We start from the raw sequence: 23,366 nt of genomic DNA on the forward strand, positions 1-23,366 counted from the left end.
GAGACAGTCCTGCCCACGGGGAGCTGCCACTCGAGTGAGGGAGACAGATAATAAACAAACATGCATGTCTGACATCCCAGGCAGTGACGGGAGCTGTTGGCGGCAATGACCAGCATGTACCCAATTCCCAAAATATGGGGCTGGATCCAGTCCTCACATTCTCACTTCTACGTCCTTATCTCCAGGCACTCTCTCTCTTTGACTCTAGCCTCCCGGAGCGGGGTCAGAGCTCACAAGTTAAAAGGACATCATCCTTCAGACTGCCAAAAAGGCACATGCCAGCCGCAAGTTTGGGAAGTCCACTCGACACTCTTACTTTCTGACCTGCTGGCTCCCACTGCCCCTTTGGGTTTGGTAATTCAGTGGAACGACCCACAGAGAGTATAGCGTACTTATAAATACAGGTTTGTTATAGCCAAAAAGGATACAAACGAAGACATGCATAGGGCGAGGACTGGGAGGGTATCTAATGTGGAGCTTCCATGTCCCAAGGGATACGCTACCCTCCCAAGAGCGGGTGTTATCATCACCCAGGAAGCTCTCTGAGCCTTAGTGTTCAGGACTTTTATTGGCCAGTCCTGCATCATAGACTAAATCAGGCCTTCTGAGGCTAGTTGTTACTGGCCTCTCAGGTGAGTCTTTTCTGCTCTGGTCAGCCCTCACTCACCAGCACAAATCCTAAAGTGTGGCCTGGAAGTCCCAGGTGAACGTATCTCTACTCCTCCGAGAGTTATTTCTCCAGAGCCAAGGACAAAGGCCACCTTACTTAGGGTAAACTAGATCCTTTACTCCACAGACTGTAAAGAAAAATTCCCAATGAGGGCCAGAGAAGGGTGGGAGCAGCATGTCCCCGAGGTAGGAGGTCTGCAGCTGATCCCTGCCTCCAGGGCAAGTGGGAGGCTCAGTCCCGGCAGGCCCTGTGGTCACCAGGCCTTGTTTCTCCCAGGCCATGGCCGAGAAGTTCCTGGAAGGCGAGGTGCCCTTGGAAACATTTCTGGAGAACTTTTCCTCCATGAGGATGCTGTCCCATCTGCGCCGGGTTCGTGTGGAGAAGCTCCAGGACGTGGTGAGGAAGCCGAGGGCTTCCCAGGAGCCGGCTGGGGATGCCCTGCCGCCCCGACCGCCACCCCCGCCTCGCCCAGCCCCCCAGGCGACACCCCCTGTGGCCGAGGAGCTGCAGCAGCCAACACAGTCGCCATCTGTCATGCCTCCCTACCCCCTGCCCTACAGCCCATCTCCAGGCATGCCTGTGGGCCCCACCACCCAAGGAGCACGGCAGCCGGCCCCCTTCCCGGTGGTCTCCCAGCCCTCGTTTTCCTACAGTGTGCCTTTGGGCCCCACGTTCCCACCAGCCCAGCCGGGAGCCAGGCCTGCCCGGGGCTACTCCTGGTCCCCACAGAGGAGCTTGCCACCCCGGCCAGGCTATCCCATGGCCCCTGCTGGTGGCTCTGCATCTGGGTACTCCGTGGCTGGAGGCCGGGCCCCCGGTCCTGGTTATCCTCAGCAGCAGCCACCCTACCTCTCAGCAGGAGGTAAACCTCCGTACCCCACGCAGCCCCCGCTCCTGAGCTTCCCAGGACAGCCCCAGCCCTCAGGTGCCCCCCAGCCCCCCTACCCGCCGGGGCCTGCTCCTCCCTATGGATTTCCACCACCTCAGGGTCCTGCCTGGCCTGGGTATTAAACATCATCCTGGCCCTTGGCCTCTCCCTACTTATACTTCCACCACAGCCTTTGGCCCCTCCATCACTGAAGTTCAAGGTTCCTGGAGGGCGAGGTGCCCTTGGAAGTGGAATTGGCACTCCCTGTGGACTGCTATGGTGTACCGGAGAGCCTGGGAGGGACCTGGCCTGGCACACGTAGCCCCTGAGAGGCACTCACAGCACTTACTGGCCTTTGGCCACAGGTGTTCCCGGGAGCTCCTGTTGGTGACTGGCTTTAGCTTCCGCAGCCACTCTGGTGCTGCCAGGCGGGAGTTCACCTCTCTGTGGGCATCTGTGTGAACGCGTGCGTGATTGTGACTCAGACCTGCACTTGCGGGCATCTGAACCAATGTGGTATCTCAGTGCTACCATAGCCCTGGGTCTCTGGCCCTCTATTCACCCTTCGCCCCCTCCCCTGGGGTCTGGCAAATTCTACCTGGTGCCCACGCCAAGGGGTGCAGCTCCTTGTGTCTGTCTAGTCCCGTCAAGGACAGCCTGTCCCCCGCACCACTGTGAGGGCTGGATTAGAGGAAGAGGACGGAGTGAAGATGACCAATAATTTATAGGTCTCATAAAGCCATAATTTAACTCTAATAGTCTGAAGTCAGATAAGCTTGTCCCATGTCTACCCCTTTAGTGCCTTGAATCTCATTCTCCAGCAGCCCGCTACCTTCATCCGCCCCTCCAGCTGCCTGACGTCATCCCCCAGTCTCCCTAAGACATCAGGAGATGCCCCAACAATAACATCCAAATGGTGCTTTCTAGAACACCACCATGTATGTTCGAGTCAGCTTCTTTGCATCTCATCTTAGGAATGTATGGTCCAAAGGGTAGGGGTTGCAACTCAGGCAGCCTCCAGCACGCGTGGGTTTTAAGCATGTCCCGGAATAAAAGTGGTCACAGGAGACCGAAGCAGGTCTAATAAAGGAAGCATTAACTCGGTGGTTCAGATGTGAACTGGGTCTTGAGGGCAGACCCTGGAGCTGCTACCGGGCAGGAAGCTGTGCCTTGAAATGTCCACTGCTGGCTTGTCCAGCATCTGGTGGGCCTGGAAGTGCTGGGGGCCAACCTTGACCTTCTGGTGCCTGCCCCCCACCCATCCATGTGTATGCGCCATAAGGTGCCAGGTGTTGGTTCTTTACCAATTGTGCTTGCTTCTTGTGAGTTATTTATAAAGAAAAGTCATTGATGGACTGCACTGGCCAAATGCTTCCGGATGTGTGATTGCCCGGACGTCTGTATGGTTAATTGCCGTAATAAACTTTGATGAAGTACAGGTAGTCTTGGGGCTCCGGTGGGTTTGAGAAGTGAAGATGTGGCTGCCTGGGGGAGGGCGTTGGTTTCTTTCCCCACAGCCATGAGAACACTGTTCTGATCCGTGGCCACGACATCCCACCTCTCTGGGTATCATCTCTGGAGCTGCTGCCCCCTCAGCCCCTCTGCCCTGGGGTCTGACTCTTACAGCATTTCCCTTCCCTTTCCTACTCTTTGGTTTTCGGTTTTAGCCATCTTCCTGCTGGAGCCTGCGAACTTGCCTTGTCCTGGACCAAGACCTGTGTCATGCAAGGCCACAGGATCCCACCAGGGGGCGTCTGGTCCTTAGCCCAGCTTGCGAGGCGACGCATTTCTGCCACCTGCTGGGCTGACAGGATTGTCAGCTGTCCTTGTCACCAAAACGGGAGGTTCACGTCCTCGTCCTCTGATCCGGTCTCTAAACTGGGACCGCAGGGTGTGCTCAGAGGAGCAGCAGGCCACTCAGCTAGCTGTGGCACCAGCCAGTCTTGTGTCCTCGCCCAGCCTGCCGCCCTCTCCTGAGCTCTGCTGCCGAGCTGGTTTTCATGAGGCCTGGGATGCAGCATCTTCTGGTTTTCACCAGGACAGCTCCGGGGGAGTCGAGAGACCAGATTTCTAATGGACCCTCAGGTCATTTCTGCTCCTGCTGCCCTTTTCCTGCCACGTAACAAGGGCAGACTCCCTTGTGGTCGAGACTCAGATACTCAACAATTCTTTCCACGTGCATCCTCTCATTGAAAAAGAAAAGTTTTATATTGAGGCCGCTCCTTTATCCCCAGTTCTAAACAAGAGGAGGAGACTACAGGTGGTGGCCTGGTGACCCGGCTGTGCAGCCTGGAGGGGGCTGAGGCTGGACCTCCTCTGTGATGTCTTAGTGGGGTCTGGACCCCAGAAGCATCCAGGTTTGGGGAGGTCACAGCCCCCAGGAAGGTTGGGGAGTCTAACCGCACAGCTTTGAGTTGCTGGGCTCCAGCCACACGTCTACTGCACTTCACTCGCGCCTGGGCTCTGGCCTCGCCTTTGCAAGCATCCGGGCCTGAGGGACAGGGCTCCAGGGAGTGCTAGAAGGAGCAAGGCTTTGTAGGAAGGAACAGAACATCTCACCTGGGAGCACAGTCACATCGCCTGCTCTGGGTCGGTGCCAGGAAGGTGGCAGGGTGTGTGGGGGGCTTCAAAGAAGAAGCATCACTTCCTAAGAGAGGACTTTATTAGGACCTGCCTCAGCTGGTCAGTATTGCACCAAGCTGCCCTCACTGGGCCCTCCACATGTCACACAGACAGCAGCTGGACGAGGTCACATGCACTCCCCATGCCCCCTCCCTGCCCCACCTCCCCCACTTGGAATCACCCGGCACCCTCAGGCTGATCACGGGGCTTCTTGCTGCACAAGGACTGCAGGGGCCCAGACCCTGCGTGTCAGACTGAGCACCTCGAAGTTTCGTAGTGTAGCAAGGACACTTCCGTGTCGGGGCGAGGCCGTTTCAGCTGTCAGATAACATCCATCTGAGCTTCTACCGGGATTCCTGGATCCCTGGATAAGTGACAACTGGAAGTGGATGGTTGCTGGGTGGTTAAGTGAGTGTCCCTCTGGGGCCTCAGTTTCCTTGGCTGTAACCTGAGGAATATGGGCTAAGATCGGGGATTGCACAGTCACATGCCTCCAGGTCAGGCAGTGATGTAATTTAGGGAAGGGGCCGGGGTGTGGGGGCAAAGGGACTGCGCAGCACCACTCCACCGCTTCCTCCCAGGCAGGAATGTGGCCCCTGGCCTACTGTGGTCAGAGCACAGTTTTACCCCCAGGGAAGCCAGGAATCCAGATTCTTACATGAAATCTCTTAATTTTTAAGTGTTTACAACTACTTCATAATTTCAAAACGTCCTTAGGCCCAGCAGGTGACACAGCAGGCAGATTTGGCCACTGGCCACCCGTCACTACCCTGGGCCAGTAACCTCCCAGCCTGATCAACTTGAAATCCCTCTGATTTTTAAAATGGCCCATCTTTGATTCTGAATTCTGAAAGCATCTTTTGGGGTGGCAGAAGGGGTGTTTTGAAGCATCTTCTTGCTTCTCTACTTTGCCACCAAATTTCCTGGTGAACCATAACCCCACTGAGTGAGCTCCTGTGACAGTTGTTTTCCCTTAGGATGGGCAAGTTTGTCAGTGAGAGTCCAGTGGAGCAGGTGGTGATGGTTCATGGTTCTCGTGTCTGAAATGTGGAATTTTTATTTTTTTCCTGGTTCGAAGGGGTAAATTTGTGTCTGCTCCATCTTCATTGACTTAGGGGTAAAGTTAGGCTGAATTCCTGGGTAAAATGGACCACTCTCCTGGGTGTGAGTGGGTGGTGGTGATTTCCTGGTTGCCTTTTTTAGCAACTTGGGTGGCAGCGGATCCAGGGAAGAGAACGTTAGCTCGATGCCCAGCAGATAAACCCAGGGCATGCAGTGGCCGGTTCAGAAATCCCACACAGCTGGAGGTATGAGGTGTACAGGAGAATTAACCAAAGGAATCTGGAGGACAGGAATCAAGTCCCAAAGGCAAGACTAGGGCCCAGAGGTTGTGCGGGTCACAACAGAACATCCCCTACAGCTGAGGCGATCAGTGGCTTGGGGTTGGGCCTAGCAGCCAAGGTCGGTGGTGCAAACAGTTAAGCACTTGACTACTTGCCGAAAGGTTGGCAGTTCGAATCCACCCAGAGGCACTTCAGAAGACAGGCCTGGTGATCTGCTTCCTAAAGGTCACAGCCTTGAAAGCAGTGCTACTCTGCAATGCATGGGGTTGCCATGAGTCGGAATCAACTCCATGGCGACTCACAACAAGGATGAAGTAGCTCCTATTCAGCTGCTCAGCCAAACATCTCTCTGGAATGTGTCGCCCAAACCTACCACCACTTGAAAAAAACAGTTTTCTAAAGAGACTTTTCTCTTTAACTAAGCTTTTTTTTTTTTTTTTGGTTTGTCTTTAAGGTAGGCCATAATTGCTTTTAAGCCACTGCATGGTGACCACACTATAAATTAAAACACTTTTAACAGGAAAGGTGCTGGGAAGAGACATTTGGCACCTCGTATCCTTTTTTTTTATCCTTTGTCCTCCTTAAGAGTAGCCTAAACTGCCTTTTGAGCAATCCCCTTCCCCTGCTAAAACAGGGAGGTAAATGGGATCCCTGGTCCTGGGTTCCTAGGTTGGTGACCTGGGCCCGGGCACCCTGGCGGGGAGGCCTGGCTGGAGGGTGATCCCGGTGGAGAGTGCTGAGCAGACTCTTGCAGCGTGCTGACTCCCCGCTCTGTGCGTCCTGGGTCTCCAGCTCCTCTGATTGTGTGAGCACCCCCCACCCCCACATTCCGTTTCCTTGGAGACACCCCCTTTGGCTCATCAGGAGCTGGCTTCTGTGGCTTGGACTGATGATGTTTGTTGGTATGGAGGATACAGGGCCAAACTGCATAGAAGGAGGCCCCAGCCCCCGAGAGGTGGTTCTGTGCTTCTTTGGGAACTGTCTGATGCCCTAGTGACCCCCGCCCAGCCTCTCTCCCTGTTAGACTCCTAACTGAGCTCCTAGTTAGACAGTCTCCTGCTTGTCATTACAGAAGCTTAGGCACCACAGGAATCGGCAGAGAACAGATTGTGCCCGACTACGCCACTGGGTTTACTAACCTGAAGGTTGGCAGTTGGAACCCACCCAGCAGCCCCACAGAAAAAAGGCCTGGTGATCTGCTTCCCATAAAAACGACAGCCGGGGAAACCCTATGGGACAGTTCTACTCCATAACACACGGGGTCACCATGAGTCAGAATCAACTTGCTGGCAGTGGGTTTCGTTTTGTTTTCCAGTATCTCCAAGTAGTGGAAGAGACTACTGAGGGGATTATTTAAACCAAAGGCATATACCCAGCTCCATTCTCTGACTTTTAGGTTAGAAGGTTAACTCTAATTGGATGAAACTACCTTTGCCATAAACTTTTAACTGAATTTACTAGGGACTCCCTTTGTGCCGGAAACCCTGGTGGTGTAGTGGTTAAGAGCTACAGCTCCTAATCAAAAGGTCAGCAGTTTGAATCCACCAGATGCTCCTTGGAAACCCTATGGGGCAGTTCTGCTCTGTCCTATAGGGTCGCTGTGAGTCGGAATCGACTCGATGGCCATGAGGCAAAAATGAAGTCCCCTTGTGCAGGGCCCCAGGGTGGCACTTGGGCCCTTTGGGCTCAACAGAGCGTTTCCTGCTCTCTCTAGACAGGGAGGGGGTGGGGGTATCATAAGATGCCGGAGATGGTGATATGGCTTTGGGCGGGGGCTGCCAGATGAAGCCTGGGTGCTCAGGACACACTTCCCTTACTGGCAGCTGCTCCGAAGGTACTAAACTGTCTCTGCTCAGGTCTGCAGCCCCTCAACCACAGTGGCCACCAAGGTGCCCCAGAAGGTTCCCCTCCTGGTGGGTGTCCCCAGAGGGAGCCACGGGGTGGACCCTGAGTGGAAGAGGCAGGAATGCTGTAGTTCTCAGTAGAAAAAGCATTATTTACAAAGAACAATTAAAAATGCAGTAGAGAATCACCCTCTCCACCCAGACGTGAGCTTCCTTCTCACTCACTGGGGTCGGAGTCTACTTGGTATCACTGTCACAGCAGACAGGGGATGGGCTGGGGGTGTCTCTACTTGGGAGGGCATCTTGTTTCCGGGTCTGCCTTTCCACATCTTCTGCACTTGGGGGGCTCAGCCGAGCTGTTGTGGGGTCTTCAGTGAGCCAGGTTCTGCAGGGAGACGTAAGAGCTGGCCTGCAACTGTAGGGTAGTGGGTTGTGTTTGAAAGGCACTCCTGTTCTGGCATGTTCCGGTTAGGGGTACGAGTCAGACGTCATTTCCAAGTGGTGAATGCAGCGTTTTCTCAGGACTAACAGGTCTGGCTCTTGAGCTTTGTTCCCGGCTCCCAGATCTGTGGGGATGAGAAAGAAATGCATGGGAGGAGAAGCCTCACACCCTGGAGGAGTTCCAGGGAGGTGGGGACAGGCCCAAGCCCTGGACTCAATCTCAGGGGACAGCTGCTGCCCTTCTGGGTGAGGGTGTCTTCTTCCCTCTTGGTAGGTGGGCAGCTCTAAACCAAAAAACAAACCCATTGCTGTCGAGTCAATTCTGACGCAGAGTGACCTTAAGGACAGAGTACAACTTCCCAAGGAGCGGCTGGTAGATTCGAACTGCAGACCTTTTGGTTAGCAGCCAAACACTTAACCACTGTACCACCAGGGCCCCAGCAGCTCTAGGAAGGTTTTATTCCATCATGAAACTCTTAGGGGCTCCGAGATGGAGGTTTTTCAGAGCTGATTTTTAGGGCTGATGATTCCTCTGTTTTGTTCCAATTGCCAGAGTCCCTCGGTGGTGCAAATGGTTAACGTGCTCAGCTGCTAACTGAAGGGTTGGAGGTTCGAGTCCTAGAGGTGCTTTGGAAGAAAGGTCTGGTGCTCTACTTCTGAAAAATCAGCCGTTGAAAACCCTATGGAGCACCGTTCTACTCTGACTCACATGGGATTGCCATGAGTTGGAATCAACTCGACGGCAACTGGTTTACTCCAATTGCCAAATTAGCTTCCATCCCTAAGTTAGAAACCAAAACCAGTTGCCCTCAAGACTCATGGCAACCTGATGTGGGTCAGAGTAGAACTACCCTGTAGGGCTTTCAGTGGCTGATTTTTCATGGCTGGGACCTTTTGAAAGCAGATCACCAGGCCTTCTAAGATGCCTCTGGATGAGTTTGAACCACCAAACTTTGGGTTGGCTGTCAGCCAAGGGCTTAACCATTTGCATCCCCCAGGGTCGCAATCTCCTAAATGACTGATGTTTGTTCTTTCACGTCCCACTAATTGAGGTGCTTGGTGCTCATGGTCAGTGTGCTATTCATTCATGGGCAGAACTGTGCCTCGGACCAGCCAGGCCGGGGTCAGGCTGGAGCCAGCTCACCTTTTACAGTCTCTGGGCCCCGTGTAGGTCATAGTCGCTGTCAGAGGAGTTATCAGGCTGGGCAGAAGAACGGTGCAGGGCCCCTTCCAGAGCTGGGGAGAGAAAGGAGGGGCCATCATCAGACAGGTTATCCCTCTGGCCTCAGAGCCTGGAGCCACGCAGTGCAGCGGGTCACAAGATCACAGGGCTTTTACGAGCTGGTGGCTCCACTGTCTGTTTTGATCAAATCTGCCTAGTGTTCACTAATGATGCTGCACTCCAGGTTCCCTGGGGCGGAATTGTTTGTGCTGGTAAAGGGGGCATTCAGTGCGGCTCCTGTGGGCCACTTAATGGCCTTTCCTGGCTCGAAGGAATCCAAGGGGCCTGATTTACCACCAGGTCCTCAGGGCCCTGCAGAAAATCAGGCCGATTAGGCCACAGTGGTGCAGGGGTTAACGATGCATTCTTCTTTCCTGGTGAGTGGCTGGGGCCTCCAGGGGACAGCTGGGGGCCTGTTAAGGCTGTATCCCTTCTGCCCCCTCCCCTGCCGTGACCTGCGGTCAAGCTGGCCGTTTGATTGCCTTCCTCCTGGGGCCTCCCTTCTCTCCTCTGCTGCAAGGATGTAGCCTGGTCTCCGTACTGCTGTGGCAGTTCTGCCTCTATCCCTAGGGGCCCCAGTTGGTGCTTACCTGGATAAGCCAAGATGTGGGAATTCCTGGGGGGCTGACTGTATTCGTTATCCACGTGCGAGGCTGTGGGGTTTTCGACCTGGGATCGGATGGTGGCCGTGTGGTTGCGATGGAAAGACACTGAGCAAATGCAGGGGACAGTGTCATTAGACTTCCTTCTCTCCTCCTCCTTCCCCAACAGTTGCCCCAAATTTGGTTTCCTGTTCCCATTATGCAATGTGGGGAGGGGGTGGGGAGCAAGTCACCCACACCTTCTTCGATGTACCCCCCTCCCGGGGAGGCCCATACCAGCAGGGCCAGCAACAGACTTTGAGAGGCATGGGAGCTGGCCAGCAGCCTGATGGGCAGGGTGGCCTTCGTCCAGTCAGTGAGTCAATCATCAAACATTTGTTAAGCAGGGAGTTGGAATACAAGGGACAGGATGGACCTCCCAGTCCTCTGGAGCTGATAGGCTTTGTGTTGCAGAAAAGACAGCAACACGGAGCCTTCTCAAAGGATTTGGCCCTTGAGCTGTAAAAGGGGGAAGAAGGTGGACTGGGAGGCGGGAAGAGGGCTGGAGTTCTATCTGGTGGGTGGCCCTGGCTGTGGCTGGGGGACAGAAGGTGAAGAACAGGGGTGGATAGGCTGGCTTCACCCACATGTTCTAAAAAAAAAAAAAAAAAAAAAACCATCGATGTCGAGTTAATTCCAACTCATAGCAACCCTATAGGACAGAGTAGAACTGCCCCATAGAGTTTCCAAGGAGTGCCTGGTGGATTTGAATTGCCAACCTTTTGGTTATCAGCCATAGCTCCTAACCACTACACCACCAGGGCTTCCCATGTTCTAAAACAGGCCCTTTTAAGTTGTTCCATGATAAAGACACTCCATGATAAAACTAACATGGACAACCCTTCTTAATACAACCCAACTCTTAGAGATGAACAATGCAAAATGCTCCTTAAAAGTTCTGATAAGTCCTGAATTAAAAAACTTTGTTTAGCTCTGGTGAACTCATTATTTTCCAAGTCCATCTGATCATGAAATCCTCTCTTCTGAGTTCCCCAATTCCGTTGGCCATGGTATTGGGGGATGCTGCCCAAGGAGGCAAAGACTGCTTGGGACCTCTGGCTAAGTCAACCCCAGAGACGAGGCAAGAAACTGAGGGGACACGTGGTCTCTGAGGCTTCTGGGGCAGAAACCACTTAACCACCTGCTGGGTCAAGAAGCCTCGGCCTCCCTGGTGTGGGAATGTCTGCTGACCACAGTCACGCGTTGGACGACATGGTGGAGATCAGAGGCCTCAAGCAGCCACTGGCTCTGATGTGCTCACAGCCTCCTTCCTGAGCCCCAGGGACACCACCTGGGGTGGAGGGAGGACCCTGCCTCCAGTGGACACTTACTGTTCTGGTTCATTCCTGTTGGGCCGATCCACTGGCGCTGCTTCTTCTGGCGGACTGAGTGACAGACAAGAGTGGCAGATTAGGGTAGGGGTCAGTGAGGGAGGGAGGAAGGGAGGAGGCTGCAGGTACAGTGAAGGTGGGACTAGACTGCTGGTCCTGCCCCCTGGGGTCTCTTGGTGCCTCAGTTTCCTAACTTACTCAGGAGGTTGAAGTGGAGCCATCCAGCACCAAAGGCGTGGCTGAGTGCAGAGGTGGCTGCTTCTCCAGGAGATGCGGCCCCAGGGTTTTAGAAGGAGAAGAAAGATCTTTGAGGGCATCAGGGACCAGCTAACACTGCCCACCTGCTGGTTATCTCTTTTTAGCCTCTCTAATCCCAGCTCCTTGTGGCTGAATAATATTCTTCTGCCTTCTACAAGGCAAGAATCACAAATAACTCCCTGCATTCACAAGGTGTGCAGTCTCCCACTGAGGAAACTGAGGCTCAGAGAGAGGAGGAAGCTCAGTCACAGCCCCTATAGCAGGTAAGTGCTGGAGTAGGGCTGGATGCATGCCTCCTGCCTTCGGAGCCCGTGTCCATGACCTTCTAAAGAACGGCCACACCCTCCCTTTGGTCCAGAGTGGGTCTCAGCTAGGCCACAGATATGGTGAATTAAGAAAGCATATACAACTTATACACTGCTGGTGGGAATGTAAAATGGTACAACCACTTTGGAAATCCATCTGGCACTTCCTTAAAAAGCGAGAAATAGAACTACATACGATCCAGCAACCCCACTCCTTAGAATATATCCTAGAGAAATAAGAGCCTTTACACGAACAGATATATGCACACCCATGTTCATTGCCGCACTGTTTACAACAGCAGAAAGATGGAAGCAACCAGGGTGCCCATCAACGGATGAATGGATAAATAAATTATGGTATATTCACACAATGGAATCCTATACATCGATAAAGAACAGTGATGAATCTGTGAAACATTTCATAACATAGGGGAATCTGGAAGGCATTATGCTGAGTGAAATTAGTCAGTTGCAAAAGGACAAATATTATATAAGACCACTATTATAAGAACTCAAGAAACAGTTTAAACAGAGAAGAAAATATTCTTTGATGGTTATGAGAGGGGGGAGGGAGAGATGGTGGGAGAGAGGTATTCACTAATTAGATTGTAGGTAAGAACTACTTTAGGTGATGGGAAAGACAATACACAATACAGGCGAGGTCAGGACTACTGGACTAAACCAAGAACAAAGAAGTTTCCGGAATAAATTGAATGCTTTGAAGGCCAGCGTAGCAGGGGCGGGGGTTTGGGGACCATGGTTTCGGTGGACATCTAAGTCAATTGGCATAATAAAATCTATTAAGAAAACATTCTGCATCCCACCTTGGAGAGAGGCATCTGGGGTCTTAAACGCTAACAAGTGGCCATCTAAGATGCATCAATTGGTCTCAACTCACCTGGATCAAAGGAGAGTGAAGAACACCAAGGACACAAGATAATTATGAGCCCAAGAGACAGAAAGGGCCATATAAACCAGAGACTACATCAGCCTGAGACCAGAAGAGCTAGATGGTGCCTGGCTACAACCGATGACTGCCCTGACACGGAACACAACAGAGAGCTCCTGAGGGAGCAGGAGAGCAGTGTGATGCAGACCCCAAATTCTTGTAGAAAGACCAGACTTAATGGCCTGACTGAGACTAGAAGGACCCTGGTGATCGTGGCCCCCAGACCTTCTGTTGGCCCAGGACAGGAACCATTCCCAAAGCCAACTCTTCAGGCAGGGGCTGGGTTGGACAATGGGTTGGAGAGGGATGCTGGTGAGGAGTGAGCTTCTTGGATCAGGTGGACACTTGAGACTATGTTGGCCTCTCCTCCCTGGAGGGGAGATGAGAGGGTAGAAGGGGTTAGAAGCTTGGGAAATAGACACGAAAAGACAGAGTGGAGGGAGGGAGCGGGCTGTCTCATTAGGGGGAGAGCAATTGCGAGTATGTAGCAAGGTGTATATAAGTTTTTGTGTGAGAGACTGACTTGATTTGTAAACTTTCACTTAAAGCACAATAAAAATTATTAAAAAAAAAAAAAGAAAGCGTTTACAATTTTTCCTGGTTTTCTCTTTCTGTTACTTTAGGCACGAGAAGGGCAGGGCTGGGTGGTGAAGCAGAGTAGCCTCCTCCCAGCTCTCTGGGCAGGACCCTTCCTCCGTGGAGCTTAAATGCAGCTCCTCTAGTCTGCCCACAGAGGGCAGGGGTACGGGGGGTCGAAAGGGAGTGGCTCAGGGCACAACCACCTACATTTCTTCACCACCTTCTTGTAGGCGGGAGGGCCACACACAACCAGCAGCATAGCTAGGAGCAGGAGGGCCAGGATGATGCTTGCCACGGTGCCAGCCCCCAGGCCTGCTGGGGGCAGGTTCCGGCCTAGGGAAGGAGAGGAGTCAGGTCAGCCCCAGCCCTGTGGGTGTAAAGCTGTCTGTTCAGAGCCTCCCGCAGTCACCCTTCTCCTCCCAGGAATTCACCAGCATGTGTGGAAGGCAATTATCTATCTATTGGCAGGTCTCTCCATCCATCTCTAGAATTCTCTGTTACTCATTTGTTCATCCACCTTTTATGATCTAATAATTTATCATCCAGCTATCATTTGCCGCTCTTGGGGCAGCTTTCTACCATTTGTCAGTTACTGATGCCTGACTGCCTTTGCATCACATACTAATATACCAATGCCAGCCAGCCATCTGTTTATCCATTTACCCATCTGTCCTTCCATCCATCCATACTTCATCCATTCATCCTCCATTCCTCCATCCATCCTCCTTCTATCCATTCTGCATCTATCCAATAATCTATCATGGATCAACCTATCATCCATCCATCCATCCATCCATCCATCCATCCATCCATCCATCCATCCATCCATCCATCCATCCATCCGTGCATCCTCCATTCATCCATCCATCCATCCTCCATCCATTCATGCATCCTCCATTCATCCATCCATCCATCCTCCATCCATTCATGCATCCTCCATTCATCCATCCTACATCCATACATTCTCCACTCATCCATTCTCCACCCATCCATTGATCCATTTCTCTCTTTTACTTGTTATTCAGTCATCGCCCATCTATCCATTACTATAGTGGATATCCACCATCTATCCCTTGATTTTCTATCTTCCATTCTGTCGGTAAGCATTCTATCATCTGTTAGCTGCTTGTTGCCTGGTCTAGTCTCTGTTATTGTTCGTGCTCGTTGCTGTCTGAGTACTCCTACCCTCCCGCCCCTCATTGGTCATCTTCTCATCCTTTCCCAGGGCTCTAGGGCTCTGTGTCCAGCTCCTGGGATCTGCTCTTCAGAAACAGAGAAAGTCCAGCACTGCCCTCCGCCCACCATCCTGGCCAAACTCACATGTGACAAACACCCTTTTGCAGCGGGGTTTTTTTTCCTGAAGCTCATGACACTGGGACAGCTTCTCCTGGAGACAGATGAGCCCCTGGGAGGCCTTCTCACCGGCATCCAACTCCCGATAGGTATCGACGCTGCCACATTGCTGTTCCTGGCACACCTCCTCCCACCGTGCTGGGTTCTTGTCTGGGAAGCTGTCACACAGGGCTGCCCACTGCCCGCCCTGGCGCACCTCCACGGTGCCTTCACATATGTCGCGGCCCCCCACTAGGCGGCTCTGCACCTTGGGCTGGAAGCCTGGGAAGCGGAAGCAGTTAGACAGGAGGGGCAGCCTAAGCCTGTCCTCCTGGACCACTGGTGAAGCCTGAGCCTGGCCAGGGCCAGTTCTCCACCAGCAAACACCATGTGGGTCCACCAGGACCAGACTGCCTTCCTTTCTGCCCTTCCCTCCTGCCCAGCGTCCCCTCTGGCACTTCCCCCAACCAAGCTGTATCTGGCTCCTCTGGGCAGCAACCAGAAGACATCTAAGACGCAGCAGCATGGGCACCGTCGAGAGTAAGGAAGCTGGCAGTGTCAGCAGGAAGTCGGCGCTGAGCCAGTCGGGGGTAAGAGAAGGCAGTGGGGAGAGGTTCTGCCTGGTCTATCCCCTCTTAGAAACATCGTCTTATTCCCTTACTCCTTGAGAAGAGCGAGGGCTTTTCAGAAGTGGGAAACTGAGCCCCAGGGACAGGAAACACCTCCTGTTCTGAGTCCCAGACAAACCCCTGGAATCCTGCTTCCCAGACTCAGAGCCTTAGGGGTAGGCCTTCAGTGACTTGGGCCTGTTTCTGCGTCAGGGTGGGGCCTGGATTCTCTTCCAAGACAATCAGCCTATCCAAGGCCCACATATGCTTAGTTGAGAGGGAGTGTGACCTCCCCAGCTTTGGCCAGTTTCGGCCAGTTTCCATAGCAATGTCCACATTCAAAGCCCTAGTAGATCTTCTGCTTAGAGGAAACCAAAAAGGCAAGACCCCAGCTGAGGGACTACTGGGGCTGAAAACCTGCCCCTGCCCCTTCATCAGGCCAAGAGATGCTGGGGAGCTGCTTCTTGCTGGAGGAGGCAACTTTTTACTACTTTGAACAGGGGGTCCTATGGGCTGGGGGCAGCACTGCTTGCAGACAGCTGAGTGGTCCAGAGCAGCGCTTCCTAAATTCTATGAATCACAGGGCACCTTGCTAAAATACAGATTTGGACTCAGCGGTCTGGGTGGGGCCTGAGACTCTGCATTTCTCCCAGGTGATGCAGCTGCTGCTGCTGGTCCAGGACCACACTTTGAGTAGCCAGGGGGGCTTAGTGTTACTGCTTGAAATCCCACCTCATGCTCTACGACACTGTACAAAAGGTTTAACCTCACTGAGCCTCAGCTTCCTCATCTGTAAAATGGGGATAATAATATCACACACCTTCTAAGGTTGTTGTGAAAAGTAAATTAAATAACGCAGTGGAATGGTTCTTGGCACAAAGTAAGCTCTCAGTCAGCATGATTCACTGTAGTCTGGACAGCGTGCTGCAAAGGGTTAAAGCAATCTCTCATCTCATCTGCTTGTGTCTGGGACCTTTCTGTGGTGGGAGGCCCTCCTGGGACTTAGTCTGCTCTCTGTCCCTCTGCCCTGCTCAAGAACCCCAGGCAGTCAGGCCAGGCCTCCTGAGGCACCAGGGACTGACTGCTCACCACCTGTCCAACCTCGTCTCCGAGGATCTACCTATGGCTGCTATGTCTCTATGAGTTGAAAATCAACTTGATGGCACCTAATAACTCCTACGAGGCTCCCTGACAAGCTCCGTCCTGCTTTGATCCTTGGCATAAGCCTAAAGAGCTTCTTCTCATTTCCTCCACCAGATCCTTGCTTTTCTCCTCCTTCAAAACCCATGTCTAGTCTTGCCTCTTCCTGGAAGCCCTGCTGGTCCTACCTCCCCAGTGGGCAGCTGAGCCAGTGTCTCGCTGGGCTTGTTCAGTGTTGCTGGCAGGGGATCCTGAGGTGCTGTGTGCCTGTGTGTCCTGCCCCGTGTTCTCCCACAGTGCCTGGACCCTGTGTGGCAGGAAACCAGCCTTGACTGACCCACGTGGGGAAGCCCTCAGGTCCTGGTCAGGTCTCACTCACCTGAGCAGATGAGCCCGAGAGCTGGGCCGACCTCCCTGGAGTGGATTTTTTGGAAGCACTGCTCCAGGTGGGCACAGCTGGCATTCTGGATCTTCCATTGCAATGGCAGGGCATTGTGCTCCCTGTGTGCCTCCATTGTAGCCTCTGGCAGACGCTTCAAGAAGGAGCCACACTGGAGGTCTCCACAAATGCGATCCCCCAGGCCCTGGGTCAGGTCCTGGTCCTCGTCACTGATGGTGCCGCCCAGGCTTCCATGGTAGAATTCCACTATGCCGGCACAGCTCAGGCCCTCTGGCCCTGCCACCAGCTGCAGCCTGGGGGGTGCTGGGAGAGAGAGGAGGGGAGAGGGGAAGGCAGGCCTGAGTGGTGACGAGCCCAGCAGCAGAGCCCTTCCACCCTATCCACGCTACACACCTTGCTGTTTGGCCCTAACACATGGACAAACGAATGAATGAACTTTGGGAGGTAGTGAGCTTCCCGTCACAGAGAGGTCCTATATATCGCATAGCCAAACCCGTTGCCATTGAGTCAATTCTGACTCATAGCCATCCTACGGGACAGAGTAGAACTGCCTGTAGAGTTTCCAAGGAGCTTTTGTTTAGCAGCCGTAGCTCTTAACCACTACACCACCAAGGTTTCCAAATATCGCGTAGGAAGTAAAAAACCATTCCAACTCATGGTGACGCATGGTTACAGAGTAGAGCCACACTGCATAGGGCTTTCTTGGCTGTAATCTTTACAGAAGCAGATTGCCAGGACTTTCTTCCATGGCCCCACTGGGAGGGCTTGAACTGACAACCTTTAGGTTAGTGGTCAAGTGCGGACTCTGCGCCACCCAGGGACCTTGCATAGGACATATTTATACGAAAAAACATTTCTTGTTTATCTGAAAATCTGTTGTACACAGGATCACTATGAGTCAGAACTGGCTCCACGACACCTCACAACAACAACAACATCTGAAATTCCAATTTAACTGGCGTCTTGAGCTTTTATTTGCTTTATCTGACAGCTCTACCCCCGAGGGGTCTCAGGGCTCTCTTACCTGTGGGCTCCGGAATGGTGATGGGCGGAGGGCTCGTGGGTGGAGGTGCCACTGTCGGTGGCTCTGAAATGAAACATTCTGGTGAGGGAGGCCCAGGGAGCGAGGAAAGAGCAGGGCAGCCTGCAGTGTGGGGAGTGGCCTGGAGCTTACAATGTAAGCCCTCCATTAAGCCCACTTGGCCCAAACATTGTCTGTATGCCTCACAACACTGCTGCGAAGTGGGCAGTATCTACCCCATTTTACAGATGGGAAAATGGAGGTTCAGAGGGTAACAGCTGGCAGAACAAGGTCCTCGACCTTTTCCATCCTACCAGACCAGCACTCCTTCGGCCTTCCCCCTTCATTTCCCCCACTGGTGTGTGTGGTTGGAAACGGATGTTGTGAACCGGGCACCCCCTCCCACTGCCTACCCAGCCTCCTCTGGGCAGGTGCCCAGGCCCCAGGTGACACGTGGCCCAGCTGGTACCCACCTAAGCATATCAGGCTCAGAGGGCGGCACAGGCTTGCCCCTTGGCTGGTGCAGTTAGAGAAGGACCCTGGGCGTCCGCGGCAGAGGACTTTGCTCCCTGCGCTGTTGAAGATCAAGACGGCCAACCCTGAGGCCTTTCCACAGTGCAGCTGCCTGCAGAGCCGCTCGGCCATCCCGGCGGCGTCCACCTGGTGATCGTAGCTCCAACCCCAGCTCTGGCTGCATACGGAGAACCACTGGCTTTGTTGGTGGACCTCCAACCGGCCCTGGCACTGCGAGTTGGAGTTACTTAGCTTCACCTGGATCTCTGGGGACCAAAGAGGTGGTGGGGTTGGGGACAGTCAGACCGGAAAGGGTGCTCCACTGGGACCCCCACTACCTCTGCCTCCCCCACGATCAGCGCAGCCAGGCTCCCTCCTGCCCCACGTGCTTCCTCTGCTTCCCCCGCCTTGCTCCTCTGGTCTTTGTCACTTCCGAGCACTGCAGGGACTTCCCAGGAACTTGGGCTGGGGTGACTCCTGACCCAGGAGGCCACAGGAGCTGGGCCCAGGGCGGGGGCAGTGGGCCCAGGGAGGGACCTGGAGCAGTGGGTATGGGGTTCTCAGCACCCACCACCTAGCGGAGCCGCCGCCTGCCCCACCCCTCGAGATTCTGTTGCAGTAAAGCTGACGTGGTCTCTCATGCTTAGTTTTTAAAAATATTTTTTAACTTTTAAAATCAATTTGATTGAGGTACAATTTACGTGCAGTGAAATGCACTCACGTTAAGGGTATACAGTTCAATGGGTTTTGACAAAAGCATACTCTCAAATAACCACCACCATAATCTAGACAGAGAATGTCTCCATCACCCAGAAAGCTCCCTCATGCCCCCATGCAGTCAATTTCCCCAACCCCGGCCCCAGGCGACCACTCATCAGCTTTCTGTCACTAGAGATTAGCTTTGCCTGTTCTAGAATGTCGTATAAATGGGATCATATGTTGTGAGCCCTGGTGGCATAGCGGTTAAGAGCTGGGCTGCTAACCAAAAGGTCGGCGTTTTGAATCCACCAGCCACTCCTTGGAAACCCTATGGGGCAGTTCTGCTCTGTCCCGTGGGGTTGCGGTGAGTCATAATTGACTTGATGGCAACAGGTTGTTTGGTTAACAGTATGTTGTTGTTGTTAGTAGTTGTAGGGTCAGCGCTGACTCATGGCAACCTTACGTGTGTATGTATAACGAAATGAAACATTGCCTGGTGCTTCTATGTATAACAGAATGAAGCATTGCCTGGTCCTGTGCGTCCTCACAATCTTTGGTATGTTTGAGCCCATGGTTGCAGCCACTGTGTCAATCCATCTCTTTGAGGATTCCCCTTGTTTTTGCCAACCCTCTACCAAACACGATGTCCTTTTCTGAGGATGGGTCCTTCCTGATGGTGTGTCCAAACCAACCAAGATAAAGTCTCGCCACCCTTGCTTCTAAGAGCAGTAGGGCTGTACTTTCTCTAAGACAGATTCATTTGTTCTTCTGGCAGCCAGTGGTGTACTCCATATTCTTTGCCGACACCATGATTCAGATGTGTCAATTCTCTTACTCTTTCTTTTTCATTGTCCACCTTTCACCCGCATATGCACAGGTAGTACGCACGTTTTCCCTTTTTTTTTTTTTGGTCTGTCTTCTTTTGCTCAACATGTTTTGAGGGTTATCTTGTTGCATGTATCAATAGTTCATTCTTTTTGATTGTTGAATAATATTCCATTGTATGGATCTACTACAATTTGTCCATTCACCATTTGGGTTGTTTCTCCTTTTTGGCTACTATGAGTAAACTGTCATTAGTATTTGTGTACGAGTCTGTGTGGGAATAGAGGTTTCCATCTCTCTTGGGTAATATCTAGGAGCGGAATTGCTGGGTCATAGGTAAGTATATGGCTTGGGTGATTTTATAAAACTCCATGAAGGAAAATATAAAAATATATATTCATTTGTATTTGCATAAAGAGACTCTGAAAAGGTATGCAAGAAACTATTAAAATCTTTATTACTGGGTGTGGGGGGGTAGAAAGATTAGACAGATGGGGGACAGATATGGAAATAATCTTTAATGTCGATCTTATTATATTTTAAAATTTTTGAGCCAGGTGGATGTATTACCTACTCAATAAGTTAAATGTTTTTTTAAAAATCTCTTCCAAGTGATTCTGAGGTAGATGTTTTTCCTGTTGGGAAACTGCTGGTCAGACTGCAACTTTCTTCTCACAGATGGGGACACTTAGGGCCCAGAGCATATGGGTGGGACTGGCCGAGTTCACCCAACTAGTTAGAGGCAAAGCCACGTAATCCCAGCTCCTAACATTGGCGGCCGCCACCCATCTGTCAGTTTGCTGTACTGCGGTGACTTCCGTGTTGCTGCGATGTTGAGAGGTATGCCATCCGTATTTCAAATACCAGCGGGGTCACTCATGGTAGATAGGTTTCAGCGGAGCTTCCAGACTAAGGCAGGCTAGGAAGAAAGGCCTGGCAATCTGCTCCCAAAAATCAGCCAATGAAAACCTTATAGATCACAACAGAACTTTGTCCAACTCTTTTGCTTTGGACATGTCACCAGGAGGGATCAATCACTGGAGAAGGACATTGTGTTTGGTGAAGTAGAGGGTCAGCGAGGGTCAGGGAGACCCGCAGTGAGATGGATTGGCACAACAGCCACAGTGGTGTATTCGAACATGCTGGTGGTTGTGAGGATGATGCAGGACCGGGCAACATTTCATTCTGTTGTATACAGGGCTTCGAGCCAGTTAGAACTGGTTCAGTCGTGGCTGAGGAAGTGAAGCCGGAAAAGATTCAAATTTTAAAAATTTGGGTGATCTGGGCTGGTTAACTGGAAAAATTATGGGTTGGAGCCCTGGACTAGGAGACTCAGAAGAGGTATAGCAAGCCCTTTCAGGAGCCTGATATGGGAGACTGGGTTATTGCCAGGACTGTGGAGAGCGATAAACCTTCAAAGTGGCACAGTAGGCTGCCATCTTTGAGCGGGACACCGCTGTTTCTGACTCTGCTCGTCAAAAGATTTGGTTGCTAGGCAATGCACACGTTGCCCTTGTTTTCTAAGAGGGGAGTTAAGTTTCCAGCAGGGCTTAAAAACCAAAAAAAAAAAAAAGAAAACCCAAATCCTTTGCCATTGAGTCAATTCTGATTCATAGTGACCCTATAAAGGACAGAGTAAAACTGCCCTATAGGGTTTCCAAGGAGCCCCTGGTGGATTCGAACTGCCGACCTTTTGGGTAGCAGCCGTAGCTCTTAACCACTAAACCACCAGGGTTTCCTAGCAGGGCTTAGGCCTGTAATTTTTCCTGTTCTGGTTACCATTCCAGATGACCCACATTAAAAAAATTCAGATCTGTTTGGGTTTTACTTCATTGACCATGACTGAGCCAGGCAGAATAAGTTTGAAGCCCTGGTTGTACATAAGGTCGCCATGAGTCAGAGTAGACGTGACGGCAGTTTTCTATATCTACCTCTATCCATCTATATGCCTGTCTGTCTGTCTATCCATTATCTATCAATCATCTATTTATCTACCTAACATCTCTAACATTTGCAGACTGCTTTGCAGGCTTTCCCCTCAGTGAGCTGACTCATTGAATCCTCGCCAGGAAGAGATTTTTTGCCCATTTTACAGATGAGGAAATTGGGGCTGAGAGAACAACTTGCTAGGGCAGTGCAGGTTTCCAGGGCCAGGCTTAAGGCCGCTGTGGTCTCTCTGGTGGTATGGTGGCTTCTTGAGACTCTGCAGCCTCATTTCCCCAAAATACATTCTGCATGATGTTAACACAGGTAACGTGCAAAGAGAGGCCTGTGGTGAGATGACTTTGGGACCTGCTGAGTGAAAAAAATGCTTGAACAGGTATCTTCACTGCAGGACTCTGCGGAGGCTTTTCTGCACTGGGGATAGGCTCCAGTGGGTGATGCAGTGTCTCCTACCCTTTGTCCGAAGTGTTCTGTGGAACCCCATTTGAGAAACGCTGGCCTCTAGGATTAAAGTCCAGCCTTTGAGTGCTTATTCGATGTGCTTTACAATCTGGTGCTGCCCCTCTCTGTAGCCTCAGCTGCAAATGTCTTTGACCACGGCAGGGCTGGTTAGGTGACTGGCTCATATATGGGCTGGCGAGTTTCTGCGCATGGTGAGTAATTATCACGAGCAGAACCATTTTTGTGGGGCTTTATGGCCTGCAAAAAGCATCCACCTGCACGCGGGCATCCTAAATGTGTGTGTGCGTGTGTGTGTGTGTGTGTCTGTCTGTCTGTCAATCTCTGTGCATGGGGTTCTCCCTGGTGGGGGTAATAGCTTCTTAACCTGCAGGTCCCCCTGCAGCCTGCTGGAGCCCCATCCTCACTTCCTTCTCCACCCAGGCCTCTGTGAGGCCGTTCCTTACCTGTGTTCTCCCTGATGAAACCTCCTCCGAGGCAGGAAGTGACTGCAGAAGGGAGAGACGAGGGTCAGGAAGTGAAGCCTCCCTCCCTCTCTCTTCTCCCCAGCCCACGCACACCTATGCCTTGAGCAACAGCCTTTTCTGCCTCCCTCCCTCCACCCCACACACCATCGTGGGGTTCAGGGGCAGAGATTTCCACACTACAGGTTGTAACCCCTAAGTAGGTCACGAACTCAATCTAGTGGGTTGCAGCCATCAATTTTTTGAACAATGAAATGAACTAGGATAGACAATGTGAGAATGCATGGTGCGTTGTAATGGTGGGTATCCCTTTTTTGCACAGGATTGTGATGTAAAAACGTCCTGTGCTTTGCTTTCAATCCAGCACTTTGAACAGCACAATTCTAGAGACATAAGAAAGGAGCTGGGAAAAGATCCCAAGGCGTGTGCTATTTTCTGATATTCCCAAGGCTGGATAAGAATGACAGCAATTTATCTCCAGAGGAGGAAATCGAAGCTCAGAGAGTTGGAGGAACTTGCCCCAGGTGGCACGGTCAGTTGGTGATGAAGCCAAGACCACAACCCCCTGAACTTGTGTTTGTAGGGAACAGGCCTACCTCTGGCCTGGCTCCTGCCTGGGGCTGGTTAGATGAGAATATGGGTTATTTGTTAGGTTCCGCCTCCTTTCACCACCCATGATGGACATATTTCAGACTAAGACAGGCTAGGAAGACAGGCTAGGAAGACAGGCCTAGCAAACTACTTCCGAAAGTTATCCAAAGAAAACCCTACGGATTGCAACAGAATATTGTCCAATTTAGTGCTGGAAGATGAGCCCCCTAGGTTGGAGGACACCCAAAATACTCAGTGGCCCAACAATAGACTTGAGCTGTGCTGGCTTGCATGTTG

General features: G+C 52.1%; 2 protein-coding genes across 7 annotated transcripts in view; one reads left to right on the forward strand and one right to left on the reverse strand.

Moving 5' to 3' along the window:
- VPS37C (VPS37C subunit of ESCRT-I) overlaps window positions 1–2,976 on the forward strand; it is a 29,030-nt gene extending 26,054 nt beyond the window's left edge. For all 6 annotated transcript variants that reach the window (XM_064287988.1, XM_064287986.1, XM_064287990.1 and 3 more), the window contains exon 5: window positions 947–2,976. In XM_064287988.1, the coding sequence (XP_064144058.1) occupies window positions 947–1,681 (735 nt within the window). In that variant the 3' untranslated portion in view covers window positions 1,682–2,976. The remainder of the gene's footprint in view (window positions 1–946) is intronic.
- A 4,502-nt stretch (window positions 2,977–7,478) lies between these two features.
- Window positions 7,479–23,366, reverse strand: part of CD5 (CD5 molecule) — a 30,432-nt gene continuing 14,544 nt past the window's right edge. The window contains exons 2-11 of the mRNA XM_023559700.2: window positions 22,461–22,502; window positions 18,048–18,353; window positions 17,578–17,640; window positions 16,533–16,856; window positions 14,394–14,687; window positions 13,281–13,406; window positions 10,983–11,036; window positions 9,601–9,720; window positions 8,933–9,024; window positions 7,479–7,913 (exon numbers count right to left, since the gene is read on the reverse strand). Of these exons, the coding sequence (XP_023415468.2) occupies window positions 8,936–9,024; window positions 9,601–9,720; window positions 10,983–11,036; window positions 13,281–13,406; window positions 14,394–14,687; window positions 16,533–16,856; window positions 17,578–17,640; window positions 18,048–18,353; window positions 22,461–22,502 (1,418 nt within the window). The 3' untranslated portion in view covers window positions 7,479–7,913; window positions 8,933–8,935. The remainder of the gene's footprint in view (window positions 7,914–8,932; window positions 9,025–9,600; window positions 9,721–10,982; window positions 11,037–13,280; window positions 13,407–14,393; window positions 14,688–16,532; window positions 16,857–17,577; window positions 17,641–18,047; window positions 18,354–22,460; window positions 22,503–23,366) is intronic.

Source organism: Loxodonta africana, chromosome 7 (assembly GCF_030014295.1).
Source record: "Loxodonta africana isolate mLoxAfr1 chromosome 7, mLoxAfr1.hap2, whole genome shotgun sequence".
NCBI classification, from domain to species: Eukaryota; Metazoa; Chordata; class Mammalia; order Proboscidea; family Elephantidae; genus Loxodonta; species Loxodonta africana.